The sequence below is a fragment of the Amborella trichopoda genome, chromosome 13, assembly GCF_054954075.1.
Source record: "Amborella trichopoda isolate Santa Cruz 75 chromosome 13, AtrichopodaSantaCruz75HAP2 v2.0, whole genome shotgun sequence".
Classification (NCBI taxonomy): domain Eukaryota; kingdom Viridiplantae; phylum Streptophyta; class Magnoliopsida; order Amborellales; family Amborellaceae; genus Amborella; species Amborella trichopoda.
This window is the reverse complement of record NC_142348.1, coordinates 13,732,579-13,749,881: the sequence shown is the minus strand read 5'-3', so window position 1 is coordinate 13,749,881 and position 17,303 is coordinate 13,732,579. Positions and strand designations below refer to the sequence as shown.

Genomic DNA, 17,303 nt, shown 5'->3' with positions numbered 1-17,303 from the left:
AATCATTTGTAGGTTTAGGAAACTAGGTCCTTATGAAACATGGAAAGAATATTTCTGGATTCAAACAACATCAGAAAACTAACTTGCCAAACAAGGAGAGAAAAATTTACTAATCTATGGAGCCCACAATCTTCTAGAAGATGGGTCTTTCTAGACGACAGAGAAGTCTGCATCATGCTCCAACCTCCAAGAATAGTCTATTACCATGTTTTAGGAGGGGCTTTCCCTTGGTATTACACCAGTTTAGGTCATCTCCATCCTCCTTATGCACTATCCATGTCACCTGTTCCAAAGTGCTATGTGACTAACAGTTGTTAACATCAAGTTTTTGCTCATTCACTATGCAAATGTAACCACTTACTATGCTGTTTCCATAATAAACATTCCTCTGTCTGTGACTCAGTTATTCTCATTCTTGATCACCCTCAGGTTGATCCCCACAGTTACAGGGATCCGTATCACTCCTTAAATGTCCTCTTTGTTCTTCCAAATCTTCTACATGATAGATGGAATAGATACTTTCCATTTTGGTTTAATTTGCCTCTTCCGATTATTCTTTCTCTACTCCCAAGGCTTCCTCCTCATTGGTCCCTCATGATTGGAACTTTGCTTTGTGGTGTGAACTTTATGTGACCCACCTTGTAGGTGAGCTTGTAATGACGTTGTGGTTCCTCCCCTTAGATTTGCTTGCCAACTATGAAGCATCTTTGCTTTATGAACTCCAAAAGGTGATGATTAAGATATTTTCCTTCATAACCATTTACTTAGAACATGGTACTCCTAGGGATATTTTGAATCCATGCTTCAGGCACTGAAATGCTCTAGTGTAATGTGCAAAGTGGAGAAACATAGCACATGCGATCCTTGAAGCAAGAGTAACCACTTGGCATTAATTCCCATGTTCTTTGTTTCCTTGTAGCCAGAGTTTCTCTTGTCACTTGTTTTGATTATTAATTATTTTTTTGTTATGACATTGATTTTAGCAATAATTTTCTTGTGTCTTCTAAAATTTTTTCTTAATCTACAAGATAATTACTCAGTTAAGTTGAAGTATGAAACATGATAGATTTTCTTTTGCCAAAGGAGGACATTGGTTAAGTTGTTTGACCTGTACTTCACAATTGTATTTGACAACCAGGTGTCTCAGTGTTTTACTGTCGGTTCCACAGGTTGTCTCAGTTGCCTCAATGTTGACTCCCAACCAATTTGAAGTAGAGCAATTAACTGGATTAAGGTAACTGTGCCGAACTCATACCTTGTGTAGCACCACATAGGAATGCATTTTATGCTTTTGGGTGGTTCAGAATGTTGTTGTCAAATTGTGCTTTTCCTGCTTTGTTAGACTATCAGCTTGTCGTGTACATTAGATTGTGGAAAGGCAGTCTTATTAATGCTCAAACCAATTCTTAGAGAAGCGTTAGCGAAGTACTGGTAAAAGGTACTATGTTTTATGTTTCTTTTGCCATTATGGGGGAGATTTACTAATTTCTGAAAAACAATGGTTTAATACCCTACTACCTTGTCAATATCTGGGCATGTTCAATTATTTTTTTTGGGTGAATAGGCACGTTCAATTTGATTGTACTTTATCTGCACTTTTCTGTTCTTTGTTGTATAATATGTTTGCCATTCTAGATCTTGGCTATACGAAAGGCTACTGTATCAATGAATGGAGGTTGCAGTTGGGGCGGGGGACAATGGGGCAGCCTGAAACCACCCTGCAATTATGTGCTGTTGGGCAGCCTGAAATCACCCTGGAATTATGTGCTGTTGGGCAGCCTCAATGCACTCCCTTTTGCCGAAAGGATTGTTGGCGAAGTACTAGTAAAAAGTACTATTTTATGTTTATTTGGCCATCATGGGAGAGGTTTACTGATTTTCGAAACAACAATGGTTTGTTGCCTACTATCTTGGCACGTTCAATTTTGCTGCACTGTTATAGCTTTGGTTATATAATATGTTTGGCACTCTAGATCTTGGCCGTGCTAACTGCATCACTAAATAGGGGCTGATGGGGCACTGGGGACCAACCTGAAATCATGTACTGTGGGGCAGTATGAATGCACTACTGATTGCACAACATACCTGCAAAATGCTTCCTAATTTGCTTGCATTGCTGCAATTCTCTCAAGTTAGTGAGAGTGATTCTGTCCTTGGTTTTTAGGCTAACGGTTACAAAATGTTCATTTCCTAGTGTGCTATTGGGTTTCAGATCTTTTACAACGTGCAGAATTTCTAGGGTGTCATGGCAACACATTAGATTTGATGTTGGTAGCTGATTGAATGCTGGTAACTTGGAATATCTTCAATTATCTTTATGTGTGAAGATTGTTGATCCACCTTCATCGATCTTGAAACAACTAAGAATTTTTTTCTTGGTCTCAGGCCTCATCTTTATGCTCGACACATGCCTGCTATATCGTTTTGGGTGCTCTTGCCGGGGATGATTTGACTAAGAAAATTCGGCTTAAGCGAGTGCCTCTGCTGAACAAACAATTGGAATTGAATCTACAGAGACTGTCTTTGACCTGTAATCTTATATAAATGAGATTGAAAGAGAGACCCATTTTCGGATTTGGAAACCTGCACCCCAAAGAGGGCGCTCGCCCATCCTTCAAAGTGTCACTTCTTCTCTAAGAAAAGGAGCTCCTCACATGAGTTTTTATCGTTGAATGTGGTCGACCATTAGGCTTGGATTAACCCATCTTCAATGGCGGTCCTAACTAAAGAAAGAGCAATCTGCTGCGCTAGTGAGACTGATCGAGAAGTACTTGACGATCTTGAGCCTGTGCTTTGTTACTTGAATTTTCTACTTCTGCACTAGGAACCTCTTCTAGGCTAGAGCCCCTTGTATACTAATGGTAGCAAAGCGAGTACTGAAGCGAGGGGAGTGTACAAAACGAACAAGCGTAGCAAACCGTTGGTTGGCCACTGAGAGTCAATTATTCAGATAGATTAGCGGAGCTTCGGATGGGGTACATCAATCGACAGTACCAACTGGGGCTTCCAAGCCCACTTGATGAGCTTGCGAAAGGATGAATGAGACCATAAAGCTTTGATCAATAAGGCCACAATCAGCATAGAAGATTTGTTATCGGCACCAGACTGCTTTGAAGATGGAGTCAAGCTAGCCATCGAAGAACTACAAGAGGTTAACCTTGGGACATCGGAGGAACTGAGACCAACATTCATCGCTGCAAGCCTTCCGAAGCTCGAAGCCTACAATCTTGTCAAGTTTCTACGAGAATACAAAGATTGCTTTGCGTGGACCTACAGCGAAATGCCTGACCTCAATCCACAGGTTGTAACACACTCACTTGCCATCAATTCTGATCACCAGCCGCGCAAACAACCACGACGAAGGCCACCTCGAACTCCAAATCAAGGATGAAATTCAGAAGCTATTCAACGTTGGGTTTATCGAACTAGTACCGTATCCCTAGTGGCTTGCTAACGTCGTCCCAGTCTGTACGGGAGGGGGAATCAACCTGGGGGCGGATTATTTCGCTTTTTATATAAAATATTTACTCAATCTGCGAATCGAGCGAGCTTCCTGCTTCTGAATTAATTGAAACGCCTGTTATCGTAGACTGTGTAGTGTCCTTCTCATTTGATCACCCTCTGTCCGATTCGAAGAGTCTGATCCTTAATGTCTTATTCATAACGACCCATGTGCTGCCATAAATGAATCAAATCGCTTGTACCAATAGAAATCAAAATCGGCAAAGGAAGGGTGATGACGAAAAGGCTTTTTATCAGGTTGAAGAAGCCTATTTCCATGAAAGAAGGGAGTCTAAAACCATAAGAAGAGAAGAGGAAGGGCGGAGTAGTGTCTTTTCCAACAAAATATGAAGCTGGTTGACACGAAAGAAAGAAGGGGGAGACATTGGTTCTATGGGGTAAGAACTCGTGTGAGTAGGTTTCAAGTATAGCTTGCCAAGGTCGCGCAATGCAACGAGAAGAAGGGACCATGATGTCTGCGCTAGGTCTGTTCCAGTCGTCTATGACAGGAAGGACTATCCCAGGCTAGTCCTACTAAGTCTACTCCTATTAAAGCAGTACTCCCATTGTGAGAAAAGAACAATAGCAAGACAATACAGATGGCATCGCGACCTTTCCCTCGTCGATGTAGCTGGTCACACTACATTTAGATTTAATCGTGCCTGTGGAGCGATCTAAGGGGGGTGAAGTTTCATAACTTCGAAGAATGATCCGATAGGTTGGTGTGACATTGGGCCGACTCAAAGACAACCCTATGGCACGTGCCTCTTCCAAAGGGGCTGTAGGTGTAACTTAGGCAAGGTATTAGAAGTACGATCTTCGACTTTGTAGTCTAGTCTTCTGCGTGCTTTATCTTCTTCCACTTACCTATCTTAATCATCTGACTTCCTTGCTACGAGGTTGACTGGTTCTCCAAAACCGTGTCTTTTCTTTCTTAAGGAATAGGGTAAATCCTGCCTGCTTGGTTCCCTTAATTGGCGGGAGGTAATAGATCGACCTCAAATCGAGAATCCTCTCATAGGAAAGTTTGCCTCAAAGAATGGCCTGGCTCTAATAAGGCCCTAAGCTTTGCTAAGGCTGTAAAAAGACCCCTCTCAAGACCTCGTCTTTCGGTCTACGCTTAACAGAAAGAAGCGATCTCTTCGTGCTTCATTGGAATGAGACCTTCGCTTCCTTCCACACAGAAGGCTTAGTAGCCATCCTAGCTCTTGATTTCTAGCATGGTTTGCCTACTTCTAAACAGAGGGCGTTAGCTTAACTCATAGCCTTCCGTTCCCAATGAAGCTACTAGGGCGAAGAAGCGTGCTTTTCAGCCCTTTTTCTCGTCTCCTTACATTCTTAAATCCAGCTTAGCTTGATGATTGCGCTACTGGATGATCAAAATAACGTAAACAGAGCTTTTTTCGCTAGTCGTGAATAAGCATACCAGTATCCGTGCGAGAGCAGATTTGTCGATAGATAGAAGGCTAGCCAGCTAAAGCCGCTACCGAGGATTTTTGTTTAAAACGGAGGGCGGTGGGAGAGATGAGATAAGTAAGCTTTTTTCAGCCTGAAGGTAAGAGGGCAAGGTAGTTAGCTTTTTTGCCATTACTTGAATTGCCCCACCCTCCACCCATATTCGATGCAGGAGCCTTGTCTCGTCAGGATACAGGATAACCCGCATTCACGTGGTCTCGGTTCAAAAAGGGTCCAAATGGAGGTCCTTTTCAGGTAGCTTCTATATATTCTACAAGAAGGCTTACGTTTTTCTTCTGTCGGGCACATGATCTCTGGCGAAGCCAACTTCGGTCCCATGAGATATATATATATATATATATATATATATATATATATATATACGAGACGTACTTCCTTTCCTTAACCTTGGGCTTGGAAATTGAGAATAAAGTTCAAAACTGGGAAAAGGATACCCGGACCCATGCATCCTTAGATCTTACGTTTGGACCAAGGAAGAAGAGGGCCGAGGCAAAGTGGGAGCAGAAGCCTTATCGGACACCAGACTTCTAGTCTATGGCCTGAGTCAGTTCCAAGATCCTTCGATAGAGGCTCGAGCCCTAAAGAAGATTTTGGGGATCTTGCCTTTCAACGACGACAACTCAATTTGCACCTACCAAGTCTCTTTTAGGTTGAGAGAGTTCCACCAGAACGAGAATTTTGCTCAAAATGCACTTTATTTGTTCGCTCGCCAAAGCGCGAACCCGCCGATCAATCCACCGGCCGACTGTAATGTCCAGCAGTAGCCCTATGAGGTACCGCTCAAGCCAAGTAGCGCGGTCTTCGGGAACAGGATTTCTCTGTCCGAAGAAAAGCTTTATTCATTCGTCCCTGCGGGCGAACTGATTCAGTTGAAACGTAAACTACATTTCTACCCCATCCCTAACAACCAACCTTGATGCAGCATCTAGGTAGTTCTCATCAGGAACCATTGTAACGAAGTAGGTAGACCATTTAACATGTGTCCTCTCAATGCTTGACAACCCTGTTGTTATTCTTTCTTCACCGTCTTCCCGATCAGATGCTTTAAAAATCGGTTTTGGTGGCTATTATGTACGATTGGAGAATCATTCCCGAAACCAAGATGTTTAAGCTGCTTCGGGCGTGCTTGCTAATGTAATGTCTCAGCTTCGGAATGAGCTTGAAAGCATGAGAGAGACATGATTCATACCCGGATCATCCAATCCTGTAAAATACCCCAGAGGGCTCAGAAGAAGGAAGAATCGAACTAGTAGGAGCACCAAAGTCTCATTCAGTAGTTCCCTTTCCTAGCTTTCAATTTGAAAATAAAATTTCCACTTTGCCATTTATTCTGAGAAGCATGTACCACATTCTACTCGCTAATCGAAATTAGGAAATCCCTTTTTTGAGAGCGAGTTGCACGTGGAAATGGCAGATGAAAAATTCCAGCTATCAGATTGAAATAACCTTTCGTCTTTTTCCAAATCTATGAATTGCTTAATCCCAATCTACGAGGGAAATTTGATATAAGCAAATTTTTTTTTTCAAGATTCTCGAAAGAGCATGTGTTGGAAATGTATGCGTGGAGTAGTCAATCTGAACTAGCATCCTTGCTTCCCCTGGGACTCCGCTTGCAGGCTCTCTCCTTCTTCCTTTCGCACCTAACTCCGCACTGCGTTCGCTAATACTCTTCACAGGCTCCAGTGCTCGTCTCGCTTTAGCGCGCTTGTTGACTAAGAACATGTGATCTAGAGATTCATGAATGTGGCTTTTTGCTATCATTGCCGGGTCTTCTTCATTCGTACTGACTAAGTACACGAGATCTTCATTATGAAGCTGACCAGATACTCCGTGGTCTTTTCACCTGTTTACTTGATGGGCTTTCTCCTCTTCGCCCGACCTGGGGCCCCCTCTGGGGATTCTTGTTTTATACGTAGTCTTTCGACACTTGATTCAATGGTGTCAAGCTCCTTCTGCTTTGATGCTTCGATTAGCACTACTACTCCTAGATATTGAATTTTTAAGTGCATGGCTGCGGGTAGGAGGTCAAAATAAGGTCTTTCTCCACTAACACAATTCCCTGTTTGGATGAACATGTCATGGGATTATTCCAATACTGAGATAGCGAACTAGTATGCTGCCCTCTATTCTTAGCCGAAGGGAGCCCTCGTCACTCATATCTGGTGATTATGGATTGGCTTAGCCACACCGGTCAAGGGATATTTTCATCGTGTTTGGGAGACTACTCAGGAGAGATTCTTCAGCAGAGTACTCATAAAGGGATGCTGACCAGGCCAAAAACCTTTCTGATACGAATTCGGGCGCTCGTGCTTCCTTTTCCTCTTCACTATTTGCAGTGGTCTGTATAATTTGTGTGCTCCTCTTCTCAGATGAGGGAGAGGATGAAGTTTGCTTTTAGTTATATACTTTTTTCTAGTTAATGTGGTGTTTTGTAAGTACATAGCATCATTTACAAAAGGGAAATATGATCCTTGATGGAAGACGAACAGCACTAGTGTTCGGATGTACTACTATAATACATGAGATCAAAAAGAAAGAACAAAGAGGAAATAAGTAAAACGAAGAGGAAATAAGTAATATGTGGACTTATCTCTTTTCCTATCATACTCTTCGACAATCTGGATGATTAATCCCTGTGAATGGTCAGATTGCTCTTGAGACCTAGGAATTTTGTTAGGAATTTATTAAATTTCTGGTAGCAATATCTCTCCATGACCCATTGAGGCAGTTTATCTCGTATGAAGTGGTAACCAAATGCAAGGTTCTTAGGCAGCATATGAAATTTGAGGTTATTGTGAATTCCATGGTTTTGCAAGAGACAAATGATCCCTGCGGCTTCAAGAGCTGTGGATGTTAATGATGGATACTTAGCTGCAGGGTTATAATGGGCAATAGTAGGCTACTTCTTGCTACTCTAAGCTCTGAAATCACAGTTAAGAATGATACATCATGCAGTGGTAAAATGTGCTGGAAGGCTGGCGTAATATGCATTAGAAAGGTTTCCATATCAATTGACATGGCAAAAGAAATGCTAAGAACTCATAAAGAATGAGCATAACTCGTTATAATTAAATCAAGATGGGCTTAACTGCCTGCATATGGCATTAGGCATAGCCAAACAAGCTAGAAACATCATTGGGCAATAGAACTCCGATAAAAGAATGGATCTGAAGGGTCCTAAATATTACTGTGATAAGAAAAAGAATGTAAAAGTGGAATACCTTGACTGTTGGAAGCTTACATTGAAACTGGTTGGATTATCCATGGGTTTGCAGTCAAGCTTGCTGGCCTGCATAAGAATGTTCAAAAAGCATTGTACTATGGGAGAACCATTTCCTGATTTGACCTAAGTTTTTCACCTTGAACTCTGAGGAACATTAGCAGTTTAGATGGGAGAGGTCCTGAAGGTCGTCCTTGTAGGATGCTGTTGTCATGCTGAAGAAATAAACTGCCAGTACCAGGGTATCTATATCAAATGAGTTCTCCGAGACGTGGCAGACTTGAAGTGCAAAATTGTTCGTCTCAAGACATGCTTGTGATGATTATGAGTTTAGTAGGGGTCAACACATGACCTTTAGATTTGGGAGCAATACTGTTACGCTAGTAGAAGGTTCCTACTTGTGAGGTATACACATAACCATGATGATTATTTTTATGGCCTCAACCCCTCTCTGGTGTTCCTATAAGTTTTATATTGCCATGAACTCATGAGGTTTTTTTTTGTCTTGTAACAACTCTTATACTTGTATATAAGGACTATAGTTTGTTCTCATTTATTGAGAAATTGTTTAGCATAACCTACTAAAAGTTACATGGTATTGATGCTAACTTTGAGTTATATTTTCAATATCATGGAGCATAAAGAAGTTTTTCTTATTTTTAACAGCTTCTCAATGAATTTTTAATCGATATTATTAGGACCGAACCGGTGACCAAACTGGTGAGGGCACTGGTCTGGTTGGACTGGCCCAACGGGATCAGTTCACCGGTCTGACTTGTCACATAATTTTAAAATTAGAAAAATTGTAAAAATGCATACAAAATGAAAAATAGAAAATATGAAAAATAAGAAAACTATAGAGAAGTCATATAAAATTTTAGAAAAATATTAGGAATAGAAAAATAGCATCTTTCAAGTATAGATGTTCTTGATACTTCATAGTTTATTGAAATTAAAGGGTTAAATCAAATAAATTTAAAAACCAAAAAACCTAGTATTTATTTAAAAAAATTGCATATAGGCCTTCCTAAAAAGCAAAAACATATAACAATAAATTTAACAAAGATGAAATAACTATTAGATAGAACAAAAGAAACAATATATTCCATTGATTTGGAAAAAAAAGAAGAGATTCTCATACAGCAAAAACGCTAAAAAATATGAAAAAATTTCTATGATTTAAATATTGAACAAAAAGGACAAGAAAATGATATAAGAGACTTACTTGGGGCTTCAAATCTGGCAGAATTATGGCTGGAATCCTCCTTGGAAATCACCTGTAACTACGGTTAGGGTTGGGGTGTTTTTAGTTATGGAGTGGGGCAGTGAGAAAAATTGCCAAAGTTTTCTTTTTTCTCTCTAAAAAATGGTTTTTAAAGCCCCAAATCCTACCCATTTTAGTCAAAAAACCAAAATAATAAAAAATGAAAAAGACAAAAAAAACCAACCCAAAAAAAGAAAAGAAAAGAGGAAAATTATACAATGAGACCATTTATCTTTGGTACAAGGTGATCACAATTAATCTTGACCATTGGATGTGAAATTAGATGCCTGCATTTATTCCACTGACCAAGCTCAAACTTCAAAAGAAATTTTCTCGAATTTTGTGACACACCCAAGCTATTAGATTTCACATCGGATGGTTGAAAGTAATTGTGACCTCTTTGTATCAAAGGTAAATGGCTTCATTGTATACTAGCCTTGACAAATAATGGAGAAAATGTAAAATTTTTAACATCATTGAATTGGCCTGTTTGACCATGAACTGGTGGACCGGATGGTCTAGTTATTGGACTGGTCGGTCCATTGGTTCATGGTTGGTTCGATGGGCATTCCGGTCTAGGCGGTCGAATTGGACTAGAATGACCATCGGTTCACTGGTTTCCAGTCCGGTTCAGATAACATTGATGTTAATTATGTGATATTAGCTTATTGTTTTTAGCTAATAATACATTGGAATCGAAATTTGGGATTGTTGGCAGACATGCGTGTTATGACATGAACATAGGTGCGTGTTTGTTTCAATCAAGAATCTGGAATCTGATAGAACAATTTGTATTGCTTTATGTTGTTGCTTAGAAACTCAATTTTGAACCACATAATTGGCCAGAAGCATAAATTATAAGGTGTGAGAACCAAAATTTTTCTGGTTGCTTCCAGTGAGTGATTTGTCCTCATTAGGACAGGTCATCCTCAATATGACGACACTGTCAAGCTCACACTTGTTGGCAAACCCTAGTCACCACTCCATACTTACCACTCACTAGAGAGTGTGCAGTGCACACATTGTTCATGTTATGAATCGCATGACTTATGTGGGATGTGGTCATTTTAGTGGTTCTTTGTCACTGAAAACTCTTACTGGTATTTTGATCTTCTTGACCACTCTTGAACCTGGCACACTGATGTGGTCTTTCCTAAGATTTGTAGTGAACTTCATTCATGTTACTTGTAACTCCACATGTCCATTTTCTATTTTCTTATATCTTTGATGTCCTCTTCATTTATGTTTTCCCAGAAAAATGTGACTCTTTTGTGCTGCCTAATGGCCGTTTTGACTCTTTCTTTTGTATTCATATTGTCCTGCTGTTATTTATGCTTTACGTTGCTGTATGCATTCCCTTTTGGTCATTGTATGTTAAAGGGAAACTGTGTGGTTTTCTAGGATGTTATACGTAGGTTAAACTACTGGTTCATTTTGCTGAACAGAATTTTTTTTTTCTCATTGAGATTGGATAAAATTCATGATTTGTAGATTTTTTTTCTGTTCATAATGATGACTTATGGCATTTTGAAATGAAATTGTTGTGCTCCATGCAACTTTATTTGTGAGATATCGCGATGACATTACCAGGGTTTAGCTATGGCCATTGTTTGCTTAACAAACAATGCATGCATTTGTAGGATCACCTCAGAACAGGACGGTTTGGAAGCTTGTAACTTACTTCATGCTACTGGGCCCTCAAAGGTAACTAAATTTCAATTCAATATGATGTAAATATTTTTGGAAGTTTGATTTTGATGCACTCATAACATAACAAATGTTAGCCTAATGTTGTTGTGGATAAGATATTTCAACTGTTTGGCTGATTTGAGTAGTGTTGTTTTGACCATTTAGTTGTTTGTGACTGAAGTTGCTTTGCACTACACAAATTAAAGCATTAATATATAACATCTTGACCTATTTAATGGTTCCATTAATGGCGATGGATCTCTCAATGAAGTTTGTTGGTGCATTGGTGGATCTCTCATTGGTTGAGTGATTAAAGCCTCCATTCTCCTTAGCTTTTCAATTAATATATATGTTGGGAATCCTTGGATGATGCCTCTTTCCTGTACTGCACTAACGTGATGGTTACAATTGAGATATTTAGGATCTTTTCTCATTTATAAAACTGCTTGAACTCCTTTGAAAAATCTAAAATGGGTTTTCGAGTGCATTGTGTTTATAGAATCCTTTGAATTTTATTCTCAAAAAAAAGAATCCTTTTAATTTTTCTCCTTTCTGTTATATTGGGTTTTAGATGACCTGTAAATTTGGAATTTCATAAAGCGAGACGACTCAGATGCCAGATGTATATAAAATCTCAAAATCTGATATTCCAAAAGGTAGAATCATTGAACTTCTGAATCATTTGTTTTTGGAAGGTGTCAGCTCTAGAGCGGCCCTTAGGTCAATTGTTCTTTTTCTTTCATCAGCGGCCCTTTAGTAAATTGTTATGCTTCTGCGAGTTTTAGTTCCTTATTGTAGTAGATTTGTATATTCAATTCTTTATAATTAGGTAGCCTGATATTCCATTTATTAAACTCAGAAATTTTGTTCATTACAATGATCCCTGAGGACATGAGACAATTTCAAAAGTAAACTTGTCGTCCTTGCTATCAAGTATTTGAAAACATGAAGATGCCGCAATTGTCAGAATGAAGCTCAGATGCATGTTTGGTTGGTGTGGTGTTCGTCGAATACACTGATCATTCATGCAGAAATAGTTATGGTTTTTCTCAGTTTATATTTCATCCCAAAGGGGTATTTTGATTATTCTATTCGGAAAATAGTATTGGAGTTTCTTTCATTTGATTTTTAATTCGTGAGGAGTTGGATAAAATGGATGCATCAATGTCCACACAATTCTAGTTTCTCTGGGGTTCTAAACCTTGCTATTGTAATTGTTTATGATTCTCCATTATACGAAGTCCTTAAAATCATTCCCTCTTAACTATGACCTGATTACTTATTCTTAGGATGTCAGTTATAATAATGGATTCTCGTGCTAGTAAAGATTTCTGTTTTAGAGTGTAAGATGAGTTTTTTTGGTTTCTATTATTTGCATTCTTTGTATGTTATAAATATACTTCCTATCTCGGAATCAGGTTTTACCATAACGTTCATGGAATAACATAAAAATTGCAGGTTGTGATAACAAGCTTGCTTGTCGATGACACCTTGCTCCTTATAGGCAGCCATCAGAAAACTAAGGTACATCTGTATCTATAATTCACAATATCTTGTTTACTTTCTCCCTTTCTATCTTTCCATTAGATAGGGTTGAAATGTATGGACTTATAACCTTCCAAGTTTCTCTAGATCTAGGATATAATTGAACAAAAAGGAGCTTATCTTTGAGCAACTATTGACAATGAATTATGCTTGACTAGTCATAGCTTGTTGAATAGTGATAGTTCTCGTCTTCCTTTTAGCAATTACAAAAACTATGATTTTTTGCCACCTTTGAGATATGGTGCCTATTGTTTGTACTTTATTTTCTGACTTGTCTCCTAATGAGATGACATTTCTTGGTAGAATTTGGATATATCAAACGTATATTGGATACATTAATTTTCATAATTTCCAATTTATTTCCATCTTTATCATCTGCTTTTTTCTAATATTCTACCTTTTTTTTTTTTTTGTGTTTTCTAGCTTAGGGTGTACTCAGTTTTGCATTCACTGTCGCCCAAGATTTTGATTTTTTGCAATAATTTATATTGAAAGAATAACAAGATGTCTCTTCTGGAATAAGGAAAATTTTTCTTGGATAGTACTTCTCAAAAAAAAAAAAAGGTCGAATATTAGAAAAGGAATTCTTAAGTCCTATTGTCTTGTGCTTCACCCTTCTCAGAAAGTTACAATCCTTTTTCATACTTAAACAATAACATCATTAATAGCAATTGCTGTTGGTTAACCAAATTCACAAGAAGCCTTGCAGTGTTAGCTTGGCCAGAGTAATTGATGTCCTGAATTTATCTTGTTGAAGTGAAAGAGTGCAAAATAATTTATGCTGTTTAGCCAAATTCAAGGCGCGTTTAATCACCTAAGCATTCAATATGTTGCATCCACCCAGGCAAATCAGTACCTCCTTTTATTCACTGCTAAATCCACATGCGAGATAATGATCTATGTGCATCACATTCCAATGCCATCAATAACCAATGCATAAACCTTTTTAAACAGGACCTGCAATCTGTCCGCAACTGCCTCCACCTTGGAGCATGTGGAAAAAACGAAGTCCTCTCTTTATTTGCCTTGATCCATCTCATAGTTGTTGGGATCGGGACTGGGATTGGGAGCGGAATCGAGATCGGGAGCGGGGGACTGGGAAATGTTAGAAGATCCATATGGTTGGGACTGCCATCTATACAATGAGGAATCTAGATTCCTGGATCTTAGTCCCGACCATTTGGTATCTTGCTCCCAACCTTAAAGAGTATGTATAGTCTAGGACTATATATACTCTTTAAATTAGGGATTTATTTATTTATAGCTAAAAAGCAATGTAACTATGTTGAAAGTATAGCCGTGTTGCTAGCTGGCTATAAATAAAGAATATCATTAGTTTGATTGTTGTCTAGGTTGAGATTGAGATCCCTAATAGTAGGAATCTAGATCTCTAATGGTGGAGATCGAGGTCCCAAAATTTAAAAATCGAGATCCCTTTCCCTAAACGCTGAAGGAAGATTCCAGAGCCGGATTGCCACCTATGTTGGGAGATTTGGTAACTATGATCCACCTGCTGATCCAATATCTATGTCAAGGAAAGGTGATCCATCCATTCCACCAAGTGGGCTAATACCCATCAGGTTGGCTGACACACGTTAGTTCTTGACACTTGGTATCTGAAGACACTTGGTATCTGACTAGGCAGTACTACCTCCAATCCCACCAGAATCATTAAAATCCTCGATGTGGTCTCCATCATTTTGAAAGTCCATTCCCCTCATCCACTATGACTTGACCTTTTTTTTTGGGTAAGTCAGTGGGGGAGATGGCTCCCTACCCGTTTTTTCATTAATAAAAGAGCAGAGAAAAACAATTAACGTACAACCCTATAGTAGGGCAATTGCGCCAGATCATGTAATAAAAGAGAGGAAAGAAAATCTGGTGGTCTAGGGCGCCACATAGTAACCGGGGCCAAGAGATGCCCTCTTAGCGAACAACCATGTTTGCCTCCCGAAAAACATGTGTAATAGACCATCGATGAGAAGAATGTCTGGTGCAACAATTATCTGTAATCGTCTTTAGCCGTCATGGAGCACTGCATCGATTCTGAATGACATTCACAAGCAAGGCCGAATCACTTTCTATCTTTATTGGAAAGTAATTTCTTTGATGAGCCAATTGAATTCCTTCATCAAGTGCAGTAATGAAACCGCCCTCTATGTTCCTAATGACTCCACCACCACCTGCTAAACCTGAATTTCTCAAGGAAGCACCATCAATATTGGGCTTGTAGTTCTGAACTTCAGGAAAAGACCATGCCACCGGAATAAAGGATTCTGACCTCTACTGACGCCAAGTTATCTGAAGATTACCAATTGTGGCTTTTTCTGATAAATGGAAAGACCATTTTTTAACTTCTGCTAGTGCCTGAACATGTAAGATAATCCGTTTCACAATAAGCTCTCTCCTGGTGGGTCTTGACTCAAAGACTCTTATGTTGCTCTCTTGCCATAGAAACCAAATAGCAGTAAAAAAGATGGAAGACCAAATATTATGAAGTCCATGTGATTTAAACCTGAAAAGTAACCAGCACCTAAGTAAATCTGGGACATAAGTACGGAGGACAAACCGTTGTCCACATCTCCAAGCTAATTATCTCCATACACCCTGTGCAAAAGCACATTGGAATAATAGATGGACAAGGCTGTCATCATGGTTGCTACAAAAGGGACATAAAGAGTCCAGTTGCATACCCTGCTACTGCAATAAAAATGAGGTGAGCAATCGATTATGCAAGGCCAGCCATGAGAACCATTTCACCCGTGGGTGGCATTTAGAGGACCAAAGTGCATAGAAAATAGGTTGTGATGAACCTTGATGCCTAATAAAATCCCATGCCCCTTTAATAGAAAATAGGTCATCAGCAGAGTGAATCCATACCAGTGAAATCCTTTTTGGGCTGTAGAAGAAGAGTATAATTCTCAACCTCCCATATATTTCTCAAAAAATCAGATGTGGGATGTTACAGAAACCAAGATTGAGGTGAACCTCTAATAAAGTTTGAAACCCTCCTCCCTGTAGTAGCCCCCAAATCCTCTTGAATGTCATTATCATGCAAATCTAAAAGCGACTGACCTGCTAACCATGGATCCACCCAGAAATCTACCATGTGGCCATTACCGATATTCTACTGTACATTGCCTTTCAAGTGAAATAAGCAAAGTAAAATCTCCTTTCATGCATGAGAACATCATCTTCTTCCTTCAACCTCCCATATAGTGGAATTTCTAAAATATCGATGTTTGAAGAACCGTGCCAACAACGAGGATGGATTTTCTTAAATCCTCCATGCTAACTTCATCATTCCTGCGATATTGAAATCCGCCATTTCTCTTACCCCGAGACCTCCTTCAGCCAGTGTGAGACACACTGTTTTCCATTTTATAAGATGAACACCTTTTTTCTCTGCTTCACCGGCCCATAAGAAGTTCCTCTGTAGTCTCTCTATCATATTACATGTTTTCTTTGGAAGAATGAAATATAACAACCAGAAAACCGCTGATGCTCCGAGTACAGACTTAAGCAACTAAAGACTATGGCAATACATGTGCTTCAGATGTCCACGAAATAATGGTAAGCCCAAATAGCGGACTGGGAGGACTCCTTCAACAAACTTTAACTCCCTCAGAATTCTATGTTAAAGAGACATAAGTTCATTTCCCATAAGAATATTATCTGTAATAAGCTACCTTTAAAAAATGCAGCCTGCCTATAGTCGATAAAAACATCAAGAAAAACTCATAGCCAATTAGAAATTATTTTGCTGATGATTTTGTACAAGACATTAAACAACCCTATAGGTCGAAAGTCTTTCATCACCCTAGGTGCCTCCACTTTAGGAATCAAACATATAAAAGTGGAATTGATTTGCTCGAGAAGCTTACTTTTAGTGAAGAAATCTTTAGTGAAGAAATCTTTAAGGGCTAGAAAAAGATCATTTTTAATGACTTCTTATCCAAACTTGTAGAATTCCACTGAAAACCCATCAGGACTTGAGGCACTTTCATTTTTCATATCCCAAATGCATTCTTTGATCTCCTCCATATTTACTGCGTCCACTAATTTGTCCTTCTGAGAAGCATTGAGATGAAATGACGGCAAGAACTGATCAACCATGTGCAGGTCAATATTGCTCTCCTGAGCCAATAGGTCTTTGAAATAGCCAATCATATGATTTTCAATGTTAGCCTCAGTAGACAAAAAATTCCCATGCTAATCTTTCAAAGAGATAATTCTATCATTCCTCCTTCTCACCACAGCTGATAGATGAAAATATTTGGTATTGGAGTCCCCGTCTTTTAACCAGTTTTGATGTGATTTTTGCCTCCATAATCTTTCTTCATGGCCCAGAAGAGTTTGCAATTTCTGAATACACTTTTTCCTCAGAAATGAATGTCTCATTGGAAGGATCCATGTGTATGCTATCATGCAAATATTATAGTTGATGTCGAATTATTGCAATTGAGTCCCGAACATAGCCATACGCATCCTTGTTCCATAACCGAAGGTCAGCCTTAAGCCTCTTAAGTTTAGCAACAAAGCGATACATGGGTGTCCCCCCCACTTGGCCTTGCTAGGAATTACAGATAACATCTAAAAAACCGTGAT

At 39.1% G+C, this 17,303-nt stretch overlaps 1 protein-coding gene across 48 annotated transcripts in view; it reads left to right on the top strand.

Moving 5' to 3' along the window:
- Positions 1 to 17,303, top strand: part of SOS4 (pfkB-like carbohydrate kinase family protein) — a 56,866-nt gene that overhangs the window by 9,345 nt on the left and 30,218 nt on the right. For 26 of the 48 annotated variants that reach the window (XR_016046999.1, XR_016046997.1, XR_016047005.1 and 23 more), the window contains exons 7-9: positions 1,170 to 1,234; positions 11,102 to 11,165; positions 12,609 to 12,674. Coding sequence is in view for 27 of the 48 variants with exons in the window: in XM_088855057.1 (XP_088711183.1) it covers positions 1,170 to 1,234; positions 11,102 to 11,165; positions 12,609 to 12,674 (195 nt within the window). In the remaining 21 variants the exon portion in view is untranslated. Of the gene's footprint in view, positions 1 to 1,138; positions 1,235 to 11,101; positions 11,166 to 12,608; positions 12,675 to 17,303 lie in introns of all 48 variants that reach the window. The other 22 variants (XR_016047012.1, XR_016047011.1, XR_016047014.1 and 19 more) reach the window with 3 other exon arrangements.